General features: G+C 50.0%; 2 protein-coding genes across 2 annotated transcripts in view; one reads left to right on the top strand and one right to left on the bottom strand.

Moving 5' to 3' along the window:
* The window catches only part of LOC146764021 (uncharacterized), a 286790-nt gene that overhangs the window by 21494 nt on the left and 243288 nt on the right, over positions 1-22008 (top strand). The window lies entirely within an intron of this gene.
* The window catches only part of LOC144248446 (uncharacterized), a 104723-nt gene continuing 97975 nt past the window's right edge, over positions 15261-22008 (bottom strand). Inside the window, exon 3 of the mRNA XM_085565395.1 lies at positions 15261-15845. Within this exon, the coding sequence (XP_085421521.1) occupies positions 15261-15845 (585 nt within the window). The remainder of the gene's footprint in view (positions 15846-22008) is intronic.

Genomic DNA, 22008 nt, shown 5'->3' with positions numbered 1-22008 from the left:
TTATTGTTTAATAATGTTCTTTTTTTTTTTTTTTTTTTTTTTCCTGATGGTGAGTGCTTTGCCTGTTAAATATAGAGGTTTTTTCCACTTTTCTCAAAAAAAAATATTTTTCCCAAACTAGCTGGGGGCAGGGCTGCTGTTTTCTCAGGAACCCCTTTGGAGGTCATCTCCCAAATTTGCCCTAAACCAAGATAAAAAGAGGAGCCCTACCTGCACAGCAGGAGATTCCCACTGTGCTCAAAGTTTGCCTCTGAAGATTAAGAGGCGAGCTTGTCAGAAATCCTGGAAAACATCAGGGAAAAGGTTTTACATTAGTTGTTGTGGCTAGGTACAAATCTGCAGTGGGAAAAGAGCCTCTCCAGTAGACTAGGTGCCATGGGTTGTCTCAGTTCTTCCCAGAGTAAATATGACCAATTAAATGTAATTCTAATTTTTACTCTAGAAGTGTAAAAATGTTCTAAGTTTTTCTAAATTTTAAAACTACTTTGAAAATTCTTAAAGTACTATGGAAAAACTGAAGAAATTTTTGGGGTTTTCTTTCTAAAAATTTGTAATTTCTAAAATGAAAAGCAAAGCCAAAACATGGTGTCCCAGGAGCCCCTGCCCAGCCGCTGCCTGCCCACCCCTGGCTGTGCCAGACAAGCAGCTCCGCCAGTGCTGGTGGTAGCACCACCTGAGCTGAAGCCCAAAGATGTTGCTCAAGCCCTTCCCTGGCAGGAGGGGCCTCCCTTCAGTCCTGGCCAGACACCAGGGCCAGCACCTTCGGGGACAGAGGGTCCTGTTCTGGGTGGTGTCACCATGCCCCAGACACAAGCTGATAATGCAGCTGTGGACGAGATCTTGGAACCTGGCTTGGGGATGGCTGATGGCAGGTACAGGTCTCTGCAAGTGAAGATTTTGTCCAATCTTGTGAGGCTGCACAGGCGCTGCTGTGGAGAGAGGAGGTGGCTGAGGCCCCAGCTGCCAGTGGCACACTGGGACCTATTGGTATTGCCAATAATGAGGATGGGACATGCCTTGGCTATTCTGGCCCCTTCGGCTGATCCAAATAGCGGCAACTGTGGTCTCTCACCCCAGAGACACTTTTGGCTAGCTGGATGTTTCAGCTGGGCACAAGGAGACAAATCCAGGCATGCCAGAGCTCTGGTGGCGGCGGGATGGAGCTTCCTCTCATAGAGGGTCCGTTCCCTCAGGATTCTATCTGCTGGAGAAGCTTTTAAAGTGAAAATGAAGGAAAAGAGTCAGTTCTGATGGAGGGTTTTAATCCAGAGCTTTTATTCTGGCCTGCGGGACTCTGAATCCAGCAACTGCTCCAACAGAACTCCCCGACTGCATAGTTGCTTATTGTAAATGCAGGTGAACCCAATGGGAAGAAATGACAATGTCTGACTCAATTCAGAAGGCTGACTGATTTCTTTATTATAACTGTGGCTAATATACATTAATATGCTGTTATGTGTAGTAAACATGATTTGCGCCATTCCTTGAATGAAATGTGTAATATTGGATGCTTGTTAGATTATGCTCGTTTGTATTATCCCCCCCTCCACCCTCGCAGGCGAGACAGGGTGTATATTGGAAACTGATTTACAAGTAAGAAGGTGCAGCTCGGCCAGGAGATGAGCCATGTCTGGAGAGATACGGGACCCCAGGTGCTGATCATCGCCTGAATGATCCGGGATGGATGTAATGGAAATCCTCGGGCACATACATGTGAATGCAGCGCTCCTGTAAATTTCATCAAGGGATTCAACAACTCCGGACACTGAATTGTTCTTCCTCATCACTAAAAAAGAAAATCTTATTAACCTATGGACTCTGAATGGAACAAAAGACTGATTGCTGAAATCTTGGCCTCAGGCAGAATTTTCCCCATAAAATCTGCTTGTACCAGGATGGAGGTGTGTGGGCATAGGGGAAAAACCTCTCCTGAGGCTAACTCCTTGTTGCACACCCAGGGTCGATACCTGGGCTCGGCACTGTGTTGTTTTGGGTTTTTTCCATGGCTGGCTAGATAGAATTTGACCGCTAATAAAATTATTTTTATTTTTAATTTGGATGAATAAATTTTCATTTATAACAATACCATATAAAAAGGAAGAGACTAAAACTACATACTCCTTTTCCTAACTCTAACACAACTTGTGACCCTCTCTCGAGAGTCCAGACACATGTGGACTGGATTGGAGTGGATTGGATTGGATTGGATTGGATTGGATTGGATTGGATTGGATTGGCCATCAGGCTCAAACGATCCTCACCAGAATCCAATCAAGCAGTCACTCCAGGTAAACAATTCTCCAAACACATTCCACATAAAAAAAACAAGGAGCAGAAATAGAAATTGTTTTCTCTTTCATTTCTCTCTGTGCACATCTATGAAAAATACTGAGAGGGAGAGAAATGTGCTTGCCCATAGTTGCTGTCTCTTTTACCTGGGGGAGGGGAGGAGGGAAGGGGTAAGGGAGCCCAACAACCAGGAACAGGAGAGGAGGTCTCAGGGGACAAAGGACACCTGGATGGTCCAAAGTCCCAAGGGGTAGAGGACATCTTTTGAATCTGCCCAATCACTCAATGCCCTTCTGGAATTCCAGAAGTGACAGACAGTGCTTGGCAGGGGTCAGGGTGGGGAAAGGAGGAGTGATTGACACACCTGGGAGGAAATGATCAGGGGAGAAACCCGGGGTTCAGGGTTAAACCATGAAATCACACTGCAACAGGGACCCTCATGCACAGCAGGGCCCAGAGCTGGCAGGGATCCCCAGCAGGGCTGGAGCAGCTGGCACACCTTGGCCCAGCTGCACAGCTGCCCCTCGAGGCCCCGGCGAGCAGGGGACGGCTCTAGGCAGCTCCCTGCCACCCAACACAGCCCAGCAGGCTGGCAGGAGAGCCCGGGGCCAGCGCAGCTGCTTGGGCCGTGGCTGCTTGGAGGGACAGGGGCCAAACCCATCCCTGAGCAGCCCCTGCCAGCCCTGGCCCTCCCTGCCCTGGGACAGCTCCCCCACCCCAGGGGACAGAGCCAGGCCCTGTCAGGAGCCAGTGCAGCCCCTGCCCAGCCGGGAGCCAGGGCTGGCTCTGGCCCTGGGCTGGCAGCAGGGCTCCCGCTCGGGGCTGCTCCTGTGCCCGGGGCCTCTGGGCACTCAGGGCGGCTGCGGGAGCAGCTGCAGCTGGAGGGACGTTGGTGCAGAGTCCCGATTCCCCGGGGCTGCCAACGAGCTCCAGAGGCCCGGAAGCCCAGGCGCCTCCAGCTTTGGCTGCTGCCGGGCCGTGCAAGGGCAGGGCCTGGGGGAAGAGCTGCTGCCACACAGCCCCGCCGAGGGCTGAGCCCGGCTGAGCCCGGCACTGCAATCACCTCCTGTGCCTGTGCCCGTGCCTGGCATCGCCTTCCTTCCTGCAGCAGAGGCTGGCAGGGAGCCATTCCTTCCTCTAGGGAAGCAGCAGTGGGGCAATGAGGCTGCCATGGGGGAATGAGGCTGCTATGGGCCCTTTCCCACTGTGCTGGGCTTGGCATGTCCAGATGTCACTGAAACCTCAAGATAAAAAAAGCCCTCTGTCAACATTTTATTGTCAGAGAATCAAGGCATTTATTCTGGCCACGATGTTGTTCTGGCCACCATGTGTTGCATTGCTCTCGGTCTATGCTTTTTCCCTTTCCAGGGACCCCTGTGACTGGGATCTGATAGTTTGGTCCCCTCCTTCCTGCCCCAACGGGGTTGGCGAAGGGCCAAAGGGCCTTCCCTGTTCTGAGCATAGATGAGGCCTTGTCCCTTCCTGGTCCTCTCTCTTTTCCCCTTCATCTCATGGAATAAACAGCTTGGACAACCACAGCAGGGGAATTGAAGCCTCTTTGGAATCTTTGCCCAACTCCTGACGCGCCTTCCCTCAAGGCCCCCCTATATCTGGGCCAGCCTGGTGATATGGGGGCTGTGAGGGATAGGCGCATCAAGAATGTACAACAGAAATTATTTCAACCACACATAGCATGGGTAGGCTGAGAAAATCATCCCATGACACCTGAGTTTTACAAGATTTTGCCCAAACCTTTTACAGTCCAAAACCAACAGAAGGCCATTTGTTTAATGTTCATTGGTCTCCATTTGCAAAGTTCTTAGTATTAGTTCAATTTCTCCTGCAGACCAGAGTGGCAGGGAGTCACTGCAGGCTGGTGATACTCTGATACAAGGAAATGGGTGTGCATACAAACCACGCTGTGAAAAGCCAGTGTCCATAAGGGAGCCAGAGGAGCCCTGCATCTTTATTTGAATAAAGGGAGAGAGTCCATGGGGACATCTGCTGCTGGGGTTTTCTCTCCCAAAGTCTTGGAGGACACAGCCCCCTTTTAAACTCCTGGCCACATGCTGCCCTCTTCCTTTCCCCACTGGCTGGGGTACCAGGCCAGGGGACTGCAGGGACCTTTGTACCCTCTTTTCCTTCTGCAAGGTATTAGTTCTGGTCTCCATCCAAACTGTAATAGATAGATAATGAGATTATTGGCTCTCGCAATTAAGGGATAAATATTGTGTGTATCTTAAGAGAAGCTTTATTGATGTAGAATTATGTTATTGTGATTTGTTGTTTAGATGTTCTCTGTTCTCCCCACAGTCCCCTTTCCCCTTTTATAAATGAAAATTAGTCCAGCCAAATTAAAAATGAAATAATATAAAATATATTTAGGAATGAATTCTCTCTGAGCCAGCCACAAGGAAAAGGACAGCGCTGAGCCCGGGTTTGGCGCTGGGTGTGTGACAGGAAGGAGCCTCTCGGCAGAGGTTCCCCTGGACACACACACCACCCTCCTGGACCCGCCAGTTCTTATAGGAAATTTTCTGCCCGAGGCCAGGATTTCAGTCATCTGCCTTTTCTTTCTATTCAGAGTCACACATAGTCATAAAGTTATTTTCTCTGAGCCAGGGTTGAACAATCCAGGTCCAGGTGTGGACAGTTTTTCCTGATGAGGTTATGGGAACCGTGGCATTCAGATGTATCAGCCCGGAGGACTCCAGCGATCCCAATCTTGGGTCGCTACCAGCATGATCAGCTCCCAGGTGTTCCAGTATCGCCTTTTGGGACAGCCCATCTCCAGACCAGCCACATGTATTGGATTGTAAATGAGGCATTGGCCAAAAAAAACCTGGCTCTGGTGTAACTGAGTATGTGGAGGGGGCAGCTCACAGTGCTGGTGTGTGTATTTTGTAATAACTAAATATTTTGTGGAACTCTGGAATTTTGGGCATTTTATTGGAATTTTTGGGAAATTTAATGGCATTCTTTTGGGATTTGGTTTTTGGTTTTGTTTGTTTTTTTTTTTTTTGTGGCGGGATTTTGGGGGATTTTGTGGGGTTTTTGGGAGTTGCAAGGATTTCTTTGGGTGTTGGGGGGATTTTCTTGTGGTTTTGAGTACATTTTTGGGGGGGATTTGTGGGGTTTATTTGGGATTTTGTGGGCTTTTATTGGAATTCTGGGGTGTTCTAATGAGGTTTTTGTGAGATTTAATTGGGATTTTGTGAGTTTTATTGGGACTTTCAGGGGTTTAAAGGAGATTTTGGTGCCTCTCAGCCCTTCCCCACACCCTGGGACAACTGCAAAGCCCCCCCAAAATTCTTCTTAAACACCCCAAAATCCCAATAAAACTCTCCAAAACCATAAAGAATCCAATAAAATCCCAGTGAAACCCACCACAATTCAAAAAAACTCTCAAAAACTTCAATAAAGCCTCCAAAAAACATCCCCAAATCCCTAAAAAAAATCCCTCAAAATCCAATGTCCCCAAAGCCACAAAACCCCGAAAAATCCTGTAACTGCCACAAAACCCAGTAATTCTCTCCAAAAACCCAATAATTCCCCCTAAACTCCCAACAAAATCCTCCAAAGCCCAATAACCCCATCAAAATCCCCCAAAACGCCCCCAGAGCCCGCCAGACTCACTGGGGGCTGTCCTGGGTCAGGGGCACCGCCCGGTGGAACAGGAGCCACTTCAGGGGCCCTCGGAGCTTTTTGGGGAGGGGGCACCATGGGAGACCCCCAAAATCGGGGCAGGGGGAAACCCTGTTGTGCTCCTCCCCCAAACCCCCAGACCCCGGCTCAGGCTGGGCCTGGGACCCCCCGGGACCCCCAAATCTCCCCAGGACCCCCTCCAGGAACTGAAAACCCACCCAGAGACCCCCAAGGTTGGCCCAGGACCCCCTGAGAGCCCCAGACCCCAATCGAGCCCAGCCCAGGATGTCCCCTGAGACCCCCGCAGACCCTTCCCAAGACCCCACCCAGGACCCTTCCAGGACCCCCCCAGACCCCCCCTCCAAAACCTCTGAGGACCCACCCCAGACCTCATAAGACCCCCCCAAGACCCCTCCCCCAGCACCCCCAAGACCCCTCCCAAAACCCCTCCAGGACCCCCCAGACCCCTCCCGAAACTCCCCCCGGATCCCTCCCCAAAGGCCCCGATCCCCCCAGCCCCTCCCCAGCCCCCATCCCCAGCCCCTGTGCGGACCCCCCTCCCCAGCGGCGCCGCCCCAGCCGCTCCCGCAGCTCCGGCCTCTCCCAGCGCCTCCCCCGCTCTGGCAGCGCCGCCCGCAGGGCCCGCCCGAGCCCGCTCCCGGCTCCTCTGATTGGCTGCCGCGGCGCGGGGAGGCGGGCGCTGCTGAGGGAGCCGCGCGCTGATTGGTCGGTTCGGCACGGGGCGCGCCGCTATTGGCTGGGGAGCCCGCGCGCGTGGTGGAGGCGGGAAACTGTGAGGAGAGCGCGGCTGAGGAGGAGTTGAGGGGGGGCCGGGGGGAGCTGGGGGGGTTTGGGGCGGGTCTGGGGAGAAATTGGGGATTTTGGGGGGGATTGACGGGAAATAGGGGGTGTGCGGTGGGTTTGGGGGCAATGCGGGGGTCTGAGGGGGCTTTGGTGGGTCTGGGGGGGTTTAGGGAGCTTAGGGGGGAGCTTGAGAGGGTCTGGAGCGTTCTCAGGTGGGTTTAGGAAGATCTGAGGGGCATTGGAGGATCTGAGGGGATTTTGGGGGGGTTGTAAGAGGAATTGGGGGGTTCTGAGGGGATCTGAGGGAATTTGGGGGGGTCTGAGGGGATTTCATAGGGTTTAGGCAGGATTCAGGGGTGTTAGGGGGATTTGGGGGGGTCCAATAGGATTTGGGCGGTCTCAGGTGGGTCTGGGGTCAATTTTGGGGTAAAGTGGGGGGATCTGAGGGTACCTGGGGGGTTTAGGTGGGTCTGGGTGGATTTGGGGCTCTGGGGACACCTAAAGGGGTGCCAGGGGGTGAAGGGGTCGCAGCCCCCAGACGCCCCTGAAGCCCCCCTGTCCCCACAGAGGGGTCCCGGCCCTGGCGGTGCAGGACCCCCGGCCCCAGCCCAGCGTCTCCATCAGCAGCTGAACCAGGAGATCCAGGAGGACGGGGGGGCTGGGGGGTCCTGGGGGTCCGAGAGTGTCCCTGGGTGTCCCCAGGGGCTCAGGCTGTCCCCTGGGTGTCCCCGAGCTGGAGAAGTCCCTCTGCGCCGTTTCCTCGCCGTTTGGGCAGATTTTGGACATTTTGGCGCGGCGCAGTCTCGGCCTGCGGGGCCAGGCCTTCCTCACCTTCAGGGAGATGAGCAGCGCCACCAACGCCCTGCGCTCCCTGCAGGGCTTCCCCTCCTGCGGCCAACCCGTGGGGAGACAGCGACTGGGGGAGTTCTGGCACTGGGGAAAGAACTGCAATGCTGGGGAAAAACCGCCAAACTCTGGCCTCAGATATTCCCAAAATCAAACTTGGAATCCCTCCAAAAGCACCCTGAACACCCTAAAGCTTCCCCTTCTATGACAAGCCCGTGGTGAGACAGAAATGCTGGGGGAAAATCCTGGAATTCTCAGGGGAAAAAAACCAAAATCCTGAGGGAAAAATACCAAACCCAACCAGGATTCCCCCCAAAATCCCATCAAGAATCCTTGAAATCGAATTGGGAACACCCCCTAAATCCAACCAGGAACCTCCTAAAGCTTCCCCTCCTATGAGAAGTCCATGGTGAGATCCAAATCCCTGGCAAAATCCTGACATTTTGGGAAAAAATCCTGAAATTCTGGGAGAAATCCTGAATTCCTGGGAGAAAAACTCAAAATGCAGCCTCAAATATCCCCATATTCCAACCAGGAGCCCCCCAAACCTTCCCCTTCTACCACAAGCCCATGGTGAGAGAGAAATCAGAGTAGAAGTCCTGCAATTTTGGGAACAATCCTGAATTTCTGGGAAAAACTCCAAAATCCTTGGGAAAAAACCCAAATCCAGCCTCAATTATCCCTAAAATCCACCCTAAAACTCCCCAAAGCTTCCCCTTCTGGGACAAACCCGTGGTAACAGCAGAATCTTCAGAAAAATACCCAAATTTTGGGAACAATCCTGAAATTCTGGGAAAAAAGCACAACATTCAATTGGGAACCCACCCAAGTTCACGTGGGAAACACCGAAATTCAGCCAGGAACCCCCCAGAATTCACCCTGAATCTCCTAAACCTTCCCCTTCTAGCCCACGGTGAGATCCAAATCCAGGGGAAAATCCACAGATCCTTGGGAAAACAGGAAATTTTGGGGAAAAGCCTGAAATCCGGGGAAGAAACAGAAATCCAGCCAGAAATCCACTCCCAATCCCCTGGGAATGACCCCAGACCCCTGTTGGAACCTCCCAAATTCCTCTAAACTCCCCCAAAATCCTGCTGAAATTCCCCAAATTCCTTCTAGGACTTGCCAAAATCTCTCAAAAACGTCCCTGATTGCTCTTGGAACTGCCCCAGATCCCTTCTGGAGCCTCCCCAAATCCCTGAGAACTGTAGAAAATCCCTTGGAAAACCCCAAAATCCCTCTTGGAACTGCCCCAAATCCCTGGGAATTCCCCCAGATCCCTCACAAAGCCCCAAATCCTCCCCAGATCCCCTCTGAATTCCCCCAGACCCCTCAGAAAGCCCCAGATCCCCTCTGGAACCTCTCTCAGATCCCCCCAAAATCCTCGGGAACAACCCCAAACCCCCCGAGCCGTCCCCAGCTCCCCCCGGAGTGATCCCAAATCCCCCCGGAGCCAGCCCAGGTCCCCTCTGGAAGCTCCCCGAGTCCCTCGGGAAGCCGCAGATCCCCGGGAGCCGCCGGGCAGCGCCGGGAAAGCCCAAAGCCCCGCGGCAGTGCCGCATCCCGGCCGGAGCTGCCCCGGGAGCCCCGCGGGGCCGGGGCCGGGATGCGCCGTCCCAGCGGATCCAGCGCGCCCGGCCGGGCTCGGCCAGCGCGGCCCAGGGCAGGGAGCGCTGGTGGGGCGGGAGCGGGAGCGGAGCGCGAACGGGACCAGCGCAGAGCCAAGGGGGGAGAGGCCCCGGCCCCACAGAGAGCGGGGCCGGAGCGCGGGGCCGGGCGGGGATGGCTCGGGGATTGTTCCGGGCGGTTCGGGCACTCGCAGCGATCTGGGCGGGATTCTTGGGCTGCTTCTGGGAGGTTTGGCCGGGATTTTGAGAGAAGTTTTCGTGGGGATTTTTTGGGTGGATTTCCTCGGGCTTTGGGTGGGATGTGAAGGGACTTGGGGGCATTTTTTGGGGGATTTGAATGGGGTTTGGTGGGATTTCGGTACGGATTTTTGGAGTGGATTTGGAGTGGATTTTGGGGGGGTTTTGGGGAAATTTCGGTGGGATATTTTGGGTGATTTGGTGGGATTTTTTTGTGTGGATTTTGTGTGATTGGGGAATTTTTGGGGGCATTTTTGTACAGTTTTTTTCTGTGTGGATTCTGTGGGATTTTCATGGGAATTTAGTGGGACTTTTTGAGGGATTTTTCTGTGGGATTTCTGGGGATTTTTAGGGCAATTTTTTATGGGGATTTTGAGGGATTTCTATGAGCCTTGGGGTGATTTTTGTGAGGAGTTTTGGGGTGAGTTTTGTGGGCTTTTGGGTGGAATTTTTGTGGAGATTTTCCTGGGATTTTGTGTGGATTTTCTGGCATTTTCGAGGATTCTATGGTGGAATTTTTATGGGATTTTAATGGTATTTTTCGTGGGATTTTTGTGAGGATTTTGAGTGATTTTTATTGGATTTTGGTGGGGTTTTGGGGGTATTTTTTGGGAGATTTTTGCTGGATTTTGGGTAGTTTTTTGGGGGATTTTATGGGATTTTGGTGATATTTTTGTGGGGGATTTTGGGGAGATTTTTGTGAGTTTTTTTTAATTATTAATATTTTGGTGGGGTATTTTGTGTTTTTTCTCAGGATTTTGGTGGGATTTTGGTGTTTTCTCTTGGGATTTTGGGCAGATTTTGTGTTGCGTATCCAGAGTGACTTTGGGCAGCTCTGGGGCAGCTTTTGGGGTTTGTCTCCCGTGTCCCCCGGCTGTGGCAAAGCCCCGAAGCACATCCTGTTCCTGCCCAGCTCCCTGAGCAGCCCCAGGAGCTGATGCTCCCCCTGCTCCTCAGCCAGGGAGATCTGGGGCAATCCCGGCATTCCGGCATTCCGGCCGGGCTTTGGGGCACTGCGGGATTTTGGGGCTTGGGGGGTGAGAGGGTGAGGGGGCTTGGGGCTGGATTTTTTTGGGACAATATCAGGATTTGCGGGGGCGGGAATGTCTGGGGTTTTAGGGAGAAATTTCTGGATTTTGGGGGAAAATACCAGGATTTGAGGGGGAGGAAATACAGGATTTTTGTCTGGATTTTTTGTGGGAAATTTCTGGAATTTGGGGGGCAAATTTCTGGATTCTTTAGGTAAGAATTTCTGAATTTTTTGAGGGGAGAGATTTATGGATAGTATTTGAAGGGGAATGTCTGGATTTTTGGGAATGTTTCTGCAATTTTTGGGAATGTTTCTGGATGGGCAATGGAGTTGGGTTTGGCTTTTTTTGGGGGGAAGTATTTTCTGGATTTTCTGGAGGAAGTTCCTAGGTTTTTGGGAATGTTCCAAGATTCTTTGGAGCATCATTTCTGGATTTCTTCGGGGAAAATTTCTGAATTTCTGGGAGAATATTTCAGGATTTTTTTTTTTTTTTTTTTTTTTTTTTTTTTAATGGCAATTCTGGATTTGGGGGGAACATTCCCAGATTTCTGGAGGAACGTTCCTGGGTTTTTGGGGAACATTCCCGGGTGTCTGGGGAACATTCCCGGGTGTCTGGGGAACGTTCCCGGGTGTCTGGGGAAGGTTCCCGGGTGTCTGGGGAACATTCCCGGGTGTCTGGGGAAGGTTCCCGGGTGTTCCGGGCTCTCCTGGCCCCGTTCCCATCCCAGGTTCCCGGGGTTCCAGGAGCTGCGCTGGTGCCCGGGCGCTGCGACATCGCCTCGCTGCAGTTGGACACCGAGGTGCAGGCGGGCGTCGCCCGCGAGGCCCTGCAGGGCTCCAGCATCACCCAGAGCCACCCATGGAGATCTCCTTCGCCAAAAAGTGACCCAGAACACCCCAAACCCCACCAAAATAACCCCAAACCCCCCAAAAACGGGCCTGAAATACCCCTAAAAATCTGCCTCAAACCCGCCCCTAAATAACCAAAATCTGCCCCCAAACACCCCAAATCCCTCCAAACCACCCTGTAATCTCAGAGGAATGCCCTGAAATCCCTCCAGACCACCCCAAAATTCTTCAAAGCTGCACCAGAATACCCTAAACATGCCCCAAAACACCTGAAATGCCTTCAAGCTGCCCCAAAATCCCGTAGAAACACCCTGCAGTCCCTCCAGACCACCTCAAAATCCCATAGAAATACCCTGAAATCCCATAAAAGTGCTCCCAAATCCCATAGAAGCACCCAAAAATCCCTCAAAATGACCCCTAAACACCCTAAATCCCACAAAACTGCACCCTAATCCCATAGACCTGCCATCAAATCCCAAGAAAATACTCCAAAATCTCAGAAAACTGCCCCAAAAATGGTCCTGACCCTGCTCCAAACCCCCTGCATGCCCCCACTCCCCCAGGTAAATCCAGCTCATGTCAGCCAAAATCCTCTCTTTTTTTTATCCTAAATCCTTCTTTTATCCTAAATCCTCCTTTTCTATCCCAAATCCTCATTTTTTATCCCAAATCCTCCTTTTTTTTTCAACCCCAAAATCACTTTTAATCCCTAATGTCTTTTTGACCCCAAATCCTTCTTTTCCCAACCTAAATCCTCCTTTTCCCATGACAAATTCTTTTTTCTCCCCACATCCTTTGTCTGTCCCCAAATCCCTTCTCCAATACCAAAATCTCCCTTTTCCACCCCAATTCCCCACCTCATTCCCCTTTCCCCATCCCAATTCCCCTTTTCCCATCCCAAATCCTTCCCTGTCCACCCTAGATCCCCTTTTCCCACGCAGGATCTTTCCCCATCCTGAATCCCCCAATTCCCACCCATTCCCCTTTTTTTCCCAGTGTTGTACCCAGGGTCTTTCTGCAGACATTGCACCTGGAGCTGCCCCAAAAAACCCCAAACAAACCCCAAAAAACCCCAAACCAACCCCAAAAAACCCCAAACCAACCCCAAATAACCCCAAACCAACCCCAAATAACCCCAAACAAACCCCACTGTGTCCCCCAGGGCTGGAGTGGATATGGGGGGGTCATGACCCCAAACTTTGGGGACTGGGAGGATTGATCCTAAAATTTGGGTTTTAGGGGGGTTTGACACCTCGGGCTTTGGGAGTTTTTGACCCCAAACTTCGGGAACTGGGGGAGTTTGACACCCCAGGATTTGGGATTTTGGTTTTTTTTCCAAAGATTTGGGGATCAGGGGGTTTCACTCCGAAACGTTGGGATCGGGGTGGTTGGACAACCCAGGTGTTTCAACCTCCAGGATTTGGGGTTTGGGGGTTTAGACCCAAACATTTGGAAACTGGGGGGATTGACCAACTGATTTTGGGGGATTTAACCCCAAAGTGGAGGAGATCAGGGGGATTTGACACCCCAGGGTTTGGGATTAGGGGGGGTTGACCCCAAAGTTTGGGAATTGAAGGGTTTGACCCCAGCCTTTGGAGAGGAGGAGGGTTGGACAACCCAGATATTTCAAACCCCAGGAGTCGGGGATTGGGGGTTTTAACCCCAAACTTTGGGGGCTGGGGGTGTTTGACACATCAGGATTTGGGATTTGGGGTATTTGACCCCAGACTTTGGGAATTGGGGGTGTTGGACACCCCAAATGTTTTGAACCCCAGGATTTCAAGTCAGGAGGATTTAGCAACAACGTCTAGGAATTGAGGAGTGTTTGACACCCCAGGATCTGGGATTTGGGGGGTTTGATCCTAAAATTTGGAGTTTGGGGCAGGGTGGAGGTTGACATCCCAGAGTTTGGGTCTGGGGATGTTTGACCCTCCCCTCCCAGTGTTGGGATTTGGGGTGTTTGACCCCAATGTTTGACCCCCCGGGTTTGGGGTCGGGGTTGGGGTAGGAGCCATTCCCTGGAAACAGCGGTGGGATCGGGATCGAGAACAGGAAGGGGAATGGGATCGGGATCCGGAGTGGGAGTGTAATGGGGTTGGGAATGAGATCGGGATCGGGAACTGGCCCGGGAACGGGAACAGAAATGGGAATGGGATCGGGAACAGGATCAGGGAACGGGATTGGGATCGGGAAGGGGAGAGAGCCTGACTCAATAATGGAGCCCACCCCCAGGGAGCGATCCTGCCCCAGTCCCGGAATGGACCCATCCCCTCAATCCCGGACCCCTCCCCAATCCCAGCCCCTCCGCAGCCGCTGACCGGACCCTCCCTCAATCCCAGCCCGCCCCAATCCGGATCGGAGCCATTCCCGGACCGGACCCTTCAATCCCTTCTTGGGGCGGCTCCTGCCGCTTCCAGCCCATTTTTGGGGCTTCCAAGCGGCTCCGGGGACCCTCCCCATTTTGGGGGTGTTGGGGTGGCCCCAAGGCCGCCCCGGGGGCCGAGGGGGGATGGAAACCCCCAAACCCGGGGGGCTCCTGGGGGTCCCCAGTTCCTCCCGGCCCCGCCCCGAAGCAGATCCTGGCCAATCAGAGCGCGCGGCGTTGATGACGATTCAGTTCCCAGGCAGGAACTCGGCGCTGGTCCCGCCTGGCGATTTTCAGCCAATCAGCGCCCGGGACGGCTCTGACTCATCAGTTGCCAGGCAGAGCCCAGCGCCTCTCGCAGCACCGGCCAATCTAAACATACAATCGAACACACCTTAGTAAAACAATTCATACTACAAATATACTAAACACGAAAACAAACACCACTGTAATGTCTCATACAATTTAACCAAACAATTAAAATAACACCCTTAAGTACTCTAAAAAATTAAAATTATTTATAAAAATATAATCGCAGATGGGTGGTTTTATATGGATATTGGTTTTTGGATTGTTTGGGTTAGACGATTTTTAAAAAAGGATTTTTATAAGAATTTAAACAGCTGAGAAGGAGCCACTCTGGAAATAGAACTGACTGAAAATGAATGGGAAAAACATCATTAACTCTGAAAGTTTTATTTGCTATCAGATACATCCCAGCCACCCAGCCCCACACAATCCCCATCCCACCACTCCAAACTGGAATCCCACTTCTTTCAATCTCCTCCCAACCCCATCTCACCCTGGCAGCTTTGGAATCGAGTGAGCTTTGTGTGGGATTGAGGTTTTTTTGAGGGGGAACAAGCAATTTGAGGTGGGATTGTGCCTTTATAGTTTAAAATCCAGTTATTTTCAGTGGGATTGAGTGGTTTTGTGGTGACAAATTCATCCCTCTTGGCTTTTGAAATGCAAAGAGATGGAGAACACTGCTCAAAATCACCCCAGAACCCACAAATCCTCCAGAAGTTGAGTTCATGGTGTCCAGGGTGAGTGCAGCTGCCGGCGGCAGGAACAAATGAGATGTATCTTGGTTTCACAAAACTCCAAAATCCATTTCTTATCACCGAAAGACGGGGCAAAGGCAGAGCCATGGGATTTGTATAGGGTATCCCAGGGGTGGAGTTTGGGTTTGGGTCAAGGGAGGAATTATTGGCAACACAAGAAGGGTGAGATCAAACTCCTGCCTTTTAGCAACAGGGGCACTCCACACAGAATGCGTCCCTAAATCCTAAATTCCCCCTCAAACTCCTGTGAAATGGTGACACTTCAGATATTTTTGATCAGTTTCTTTAATTTAACCCTGCTTTGGCTGTGTTTGAAGAATAAAGATGAATCAGAGGAAAATTAGGGCCAAACCAAAAGGATAACCAGTCAGGTGTGTTCCCAACATTGATCACAGGGAATGTGGGTCACCAGACCTGTGCCCAATGTGGGTCCTGCAGTGGGGGATGGAGCTGGAGCAGAGCACGAAGCTCTTCCTGCAGGCGGGACACTCTTGGGGCTTCCCTTACTGGTGCCTCTGTTGGTGTCTGGTCAAGTGAGATCTCTGGGTGAAGCTCTTCCCATACTGGGGACACCCGTAGGGCCTCTCCCCAGTGTGGATGTGCCGGTGCCTGACAAGGGAGGAGTTGTGCTTGAATCCCTTCCCACAGTCAGGGCAGCAGAAGGGCCTCTCATCTGTATGAGCTCGATAGTGCAAGAGGAGATAGGAGCGAGTCTGAAACCCCTTCCCACACTTGGAACACTCGTAGGGTCGCTCCCCAGTGTGGATCTTCTGGTGGACAATCAGGGCACCACACTGCCTGAAGCTCTTCCCACACTCCCTACACTCATAGGGCCTTTCCCCAGTGTGGATCCTCTTGTGGCTGCTCAGGTGGGAGATCTGCCTGAAGCTCTTCCCACATTCCCCACACTCGTAGGGCCTCTCCCCAGTGTGAATCCTCTTGTGCTGGATCATGTTGGAATTTGACAAAAAGCTCTTCCCACATTCCTCACACTCATAGGGCTTCTCCCCAGTGTGGATCCTCTGGTGCTGGATCAGGTTGGAGTTTGACCTGAAGCTCTTCCCACACTCTGAGCACTTATGGGGCTTCTCCTCATCATGAAGCTGCTCAGGGACCACCAGCCCTGAGCTCTGGCTGAAGCTCTGTCCACCTTCCTGGACCAGAGTGCATCTTTCCTCCTCAGATCCCCTCGATCTGCGTTTGCAGCCCCTCCTCGTGCAGCTCCCATTGGGTTCCTGCACCATGGAGCCACTCAAAACAGCGTCTTCCACAAGGTTCTGCCATGGGGATTTGTCCTCTCTGCTCTCCACCCTTAGCACCTCATCTGTGGGAGGAAGGAAAAGGAGAGGATGGGATTTGCCTCTGTGCCAGAGGGAAGGGCAAGGAGATCCCCCCAGTGTGTCCCCGGCAGGAGGGCACCGGCAGCGGGGCTGTCCTGCAGCTGGGGGCCAGGCTGGGCTGGGAGATGGAGCAGGAGAGAGGAAGAAAGGGGCACTGACTTCCTCCTCACCCGCCTCGGTGTCCCAGGTCTCCTTCCTCTTCCTCGCAGCCTCCTTCTCCATTTCGTGAAGGTTTTGGGATGGGAAATCCTGTTTTGGGAGGAAAACAAGGGATGAGTACAGTGAGTTTTGTACTGTTTCAAAGCAAAACAGGGAGAGAGTCTAAGCCAGAAGGACAATTTAATAAGAAAATTAAGATCAAAGCTATGATACAGAAAGACAGGTTTAAACTCACAGAGTCAGGATATAATCTGACACCCTGATAATCAGGGTGGTGGTAGCTGTCTGATGAAATGGTGGCTGCAGTCCGGCTGGAGTGATGAACGTGATTCTGTCAAAGCAGTGATCCTGTAGAAGGGTCTGGTCTTCCTCTGAAGGTCCAGTGGTGCTTATGGAGCTCTTGTCCTCTGGGAATGCAGCAGGCAAGGTGGTTGTGGTGTTGCAAGGGTGAGATTATATCCAGGCAGGAATGCTTGGTTCCTCCCCCTGGGCGGAGCATCCCACAATGGGATGATGTAATTTTATCAGTGCTGCAGTGACACTCAATGGCCCATTAAGAGAAGATGGCCCCTGCAGGGCGTTATCAGGGCTGAGCCATGGAAGAGATAAAGAACACTGCCCCACCTGTTGATAACAGTTTATGGAGATGGGGACTGAAAACACTTTTGGTTACATCTGACACTGTAACCTGAAACAGTGAGGCAATCCCTGCTCGGGGTGGGGGGTGAACACCACCCCCCTTACCCAAACTGGCTCAGGTGTAAAACCCCCACCCTGGGAAGGCCACGCACACAGGGGACAATGTCACACTTGCCCTGTCCCAGGGGAGACCTCTGTCCCTGTCACTCCCTTGCTCTCTTCTCTTTTTCTTTCCATCTCTCTCTACCTCACATTTACTGTTCAATAAAATCCACTTTGGATTTGATCTTGTTAGCACCTTAATTGGAACAGAGGCATCTCTCTAACAATTTTATTATCCAGATTGCAACATTATTTTGCACAGTGAGTTCAGGGCACTGTTGTCTGACCCCAAGTGCTTTTGACAACAGCCTGGTTCTATCCTCTGAGGAGTTTGTGGCTCTTTCTGGAGGAACTCTTGGAAACTTGGATGCAGCTTCCTCTGAGTGACTTTTGGGAGAACTTATGAGGAAAATGGCTCTTGTGGGTGGCCAGTGTAAAGAAAAATATTTTGTTTTCCTTCTTTGAAAAGTCTGTTAAAATCACTGGAGGAAAGGGACCAAATGATACCAGCAAGACTGACAAGGATCATTCACCTCAAAGTGAGGAACACAAGGCTAAATAACTCCTGAATTCATGGGCTTTGGGGGGAGAATCATTATTTTCTTGGTCCCTGTCACCTTTGTGATAGCTACACAGACCTCTCCCTTCCTTTAATAATCTGTATTGGGGCAAATTTCCATGTTTTTTTTTTTTTTTTTTTTTTTGTTTTTTTTTTTTTTTGGGACCTGCCAGCATCTGAGCTGGAGCTGTGCTGTAACTGATGAAATTTGGAATTGCCAGAGAATTGCTTCTGTTGTTGGTTTATTAATGTTTGGGATTTATTTGTGTTTCCATCAGAAATGACTTGTGGGAAGAGCAAATCTTCCTCAAGGCATTTTATGGAGGGTTAAATTTGATTTCTGCTGAGTTTGTTTTGTCCAGTGTCCAGGGGATGCTCAAGGGGTCTCTGATTTTGGTTTGGCCCTAATTTACTTCTGATTTGTCTTTATCAATTAAAAACACCTGAAAGATGACTAAAAAGAGTATTGACCAGAGATGTCAGAAGTCCCACCATTTAAGAGGTATTTGAGGTGGAATTTACTGTTTGGGAACATATTCTGGAGGATTTGTGGGATCTTGGGGGATATCTGGTAGTATTCTCCATATCTTTGCACTCCAAAACCCAAAGTGGATTTGTCTGTCACCTCAAAGTGACTCAATCCTACCTCAAAATGGCTGGTTCCCACCTCAGCCCCATGCCAAAATTGCTCAATTCCTCAGCCTCCAGTGTTATAAACGAGCACAATAGGCTGTCAAATCCAATTAAAAGGATTTATTAATAGCGGAAAGCGAAAGCAAACCAGCGCGCGCTGGGCGGCAGTCGGTTCAACTACCGCGCCTAGCTCCCCGTTTCCCCCCCACTTATTGGGTTGTCTCTTCCGGGTGTGTGACGCTCTGGTGACGCTCTAGTGTCTCTTCTGCGCAGGCGCACCCTGTTGTTAGGTGGTTGTTCTCTGCCTCTTGATGGCGCCAGTGGTCTTCTTTAAGGTTGTTTCTGCGACCTGGAAATTCCCTCAAAAATAAGAAATGTTATCTCGAGGCACGTTTACATGTTTTGCCAAGTCTGTAACGGAACTATCCTTGAAACATATCTAGTTGCTTAGGTGTTTGGGTGCCTAGTAGCAGCCTTTTCAAAACAGTTCTAACTCCCTAAAAACTTCGTAACGAAGTCAACCTTGAAAGATAGTCACTGGAATGCCTTACAAGATGAGAACATGTTCAGACAAGTACAAGCTCTAATTAAAACTCTATTCTGTGAATATACAAGATGAGAACATGTTCAGACAAGTACAAGCTCTAATTAAAACTCTATTCTGTGAATATGAGAGACTCTATATGAACAAAAAGGCCTTATTTTCCTAACAATATCCCCCCTTTTTATTTTAACCTCCTTTTTGTTCATTAAAGCGTTCTAACTCTTTCTTGCTTAACTCTAAATACTCTTCAGTCTCTACTTCGCTAAGTGGCTCATACTTTGGCTTTACTATCATTAAATGTGCAGCTTCTAACCTATTTTTCACTAGGGTAATAAGTTTGCTAAGGATACATGGTCCAAAAGTAAGTATTAGAATTAGTAAAATTACTGGTCCCGCAAGGGTGGATAATAGAGTGGTCAGCCAGGGAGAATATGTAAACCAGGATTCATACCAACTTTGCTGGGATTCTCTTTCTCTTTTTCGTTGTTCTATTTGTTTGCGTAACTCAGCCATCGTGTCTTTTACAATACCTGTGTGATCTACATAAGCGCAACATTCTTCTTGTAAAGCAACACATAGTCCCCCTTGCTGTAAGAACAACAAATCTAATCCCCTTCGGTTTTGGAGGACTACCTCAGAAAGGGATTTTACTGATTTAACTAGTTCACTTATGGCTTTATCTATTCTACTTAGATCTTCATCTACAGATGTGCGCAGAGCTTTCATACCTTGGGTTTGACTTACTAGGGAAGCGACCCCTGTTCCGACTCCCGCTCCCCCTATGCTGAGCAAGATTGCTACCGTTAGTGCTGTAAGTGGTTCTCTCTTAACCAAGTAGTGTTCAGGGGTTTGTTGATGTTCTAGCACGTATTCTTTTGGGTGGTATACGATTCTGGGGATTATTAGAACTTGAATGCAGAAGTCTGAATTATTAAAGGCTTTTACCGATAGGCAGGGTGTAACTCCAAGTTGTTGACATACCCATTTAGTATTGACTGCTGGCATAAGCCAATCAAAAGGCTTGTCTGTTCTGTTAATGCTTATTGTTGTGTTGCAGAGGTGTCGTATATCTGCAGGAATTTTTCCTACGCACCTTCCTTGCCCACTAACTTGGGACAAGGTAATGCCTGGAACATTATCTCCTTCTTTTTTCCAGAGACACTCCTTTGGATTTGTACCATTTATTTCCCTTGCTTCGGATGTAATCCCAATAGCTTCATAAAAGGGTGGATTTATCATATAGCAAAGCCAACATCCTTTAGTTAGGTTAGGATGGGTATGATTTAGAACCCCAAAAGTAGCTTGCATGATTTTCCATAAAGTTGTATACCTCTGCACTAATAACTGAGGTTCTTGATTACCTTTGTCTATAACATTATCTCTGGCTTTATTACTTTCTTTTAAGTCATTGCTTATTATTGGATTTGGGCCTATAGGGCTAGGGTCGTGCGGTGCTACTTCTTTTTTTATTTGAATCAGATTTCCCGGATCATGTCCTTCTATCCAATGCCTAACCCCCCATGTTTTGCCTATTAACCACCCAGAATCGCTTGGTTGAGTGATATTTAGGTAAAGAAAGGTGCAGTTCCCAAGTAAGTTTTTCCCAGTCCAAGGCCACTCTCGTGGTCGTTTACATCCTACTGGTCCATGTCCTACCTTTAAATATTTATCTAATCCCCCACCCGGAGCCCACGCTGATGCTATTGTTTCACAGCCCCAATAGGCACAGTAATAATGTTTGGGGTAATTACAGTATTGCTTCCCTGGGTTTGAAGCGGGGCACATATAGAAGCTTGTTAAGTTTAACAGTCGCCCGCATTTTAAATTCCGAGTTAAATCACAGATTCCAACTTTGAAGCTCGGTGCTCCAGGTCCCGTTATTGTTTGTAAAATATGACGGGTATCGTGATCTTCCCATCTGCTTAAGGTCCATTTAAAGGGTTCATGTGAGTTAGCTGTAGCACTCTGAAGGGGAAACCATACAAACATAAAAACCCATAGGATTGAGTGATACGCACTGCAGGGGAGGATGTTACTTATCATGCTCAGTTTTACATTCCCATTTTTCCTCATTCCGTTGTCACCATTCTCATACTCATGATGATTTACGTTCTCTTTCAAGGTTCGGGAGGGCCCCTCATCCCCACTATCTACCTCTCTGTCTCGCCTGTCAACTTGGTTGCTACAAGTTACAGGGCAAGCCATCTTCCCGACAGCAGAGATATTCTTCAGGGGTGGGATCGTTCCCTCTCTCCCACTTTGATCTCCGGGAGATCCAATTTTTTGTATTCAACTGTGGAGTGTCGCACCTGAGTTTTTTAACTAATTTGCGACACTTAACCTGGACTATATCCGTGAGAAACGGACCCAGGGGCTCGTTGGAATGGTAACAGTGGAATTCAGGGTTGATTCCCTTTACGAAAACCTCCCACCACTCAGGGGATCCTTTAGTCAATTCCCGAGTGGCAACCTTGTAATTTAGTACTTCAGATGTCAATTTGCGCTGCTCCAGCCAGCAGCGTTGACATACACTTTTTGGAGCTCTCCCCTTTCTGCAGTGAGCCCACCACAATCCTTTACAGATTTTGCAGGAAAAACAGGCAAAAGGGTAACAACGACAATCTAACCAACTACACCTTACTCTAATACTTTGATGTTCAGCGTGGCCCTCCCCTTCCCAAGGTCTCTGTTCTTTTTCAAGTCGGATGAACCGATAGAAGGGCTGCTGGGTTGAATCCTCTAGACGTTTACAGTATCCTGGAGGTTTTGTTTCTCCAACTAGTTGTACTTGCAGTTCCCAGTTATCTCCAACCCAAATGTCTTTAGAGCTGATAGAGCTCATGAAAATTATTTGTAAGTTCTCTTTACTGTTAGCTTTAAGTCCCCCGGCTTCCCGTCAATTTTCCAGCTCGCTTCTTTGGAAGCTGTATGAAATCGAGTTGGATCCACTGGCCCCTTTATTCTGCTAGCATGAGTCCATCCCTTCTCTGCTGTGCGGACTGCGGAGTCAGTGGTGATTAAAACCAGGTATGGTCCGTCCCACTTTGGGGTGATCGAATCTTCCTTCCAGCTCCGGATGAGGACCCAGTCGCCGGGTTGTACCTGGTGTAACACAAGATCTAGGGGTGGTCTTTGGGCCCACATCCCTTTTTCCCATAACTGTTTTTTATATTTCATTAAAATGGTTAAGTATTTATTAATACTTTGATCAGTAATATTAGGATTGGTTTGAACTTTTTCTAGGGAATAGGGCATCCCATATAGCATTTCAAATG

Source organism: Lonchura striata, chromosome 36 (genome assembly GCF_050655825.1).
Source record: "Lonchura striata isolate lonStrDom1 chromosome 36, ASM5065582v1, whole genome shotgun sequence".
NCBI classification, from domain to species: domain Eukaryota; kingdom Metazoa; phylum Chordata; class Aves; order Passeriformes; family Estrildidae; genus Lonchura; species Lonchura striata.
The sequence above is the reverse complement of the archived record's forward strand: the minus strand, read 5'-3'. Positions and strand labels throughout refer to the sequence as shown.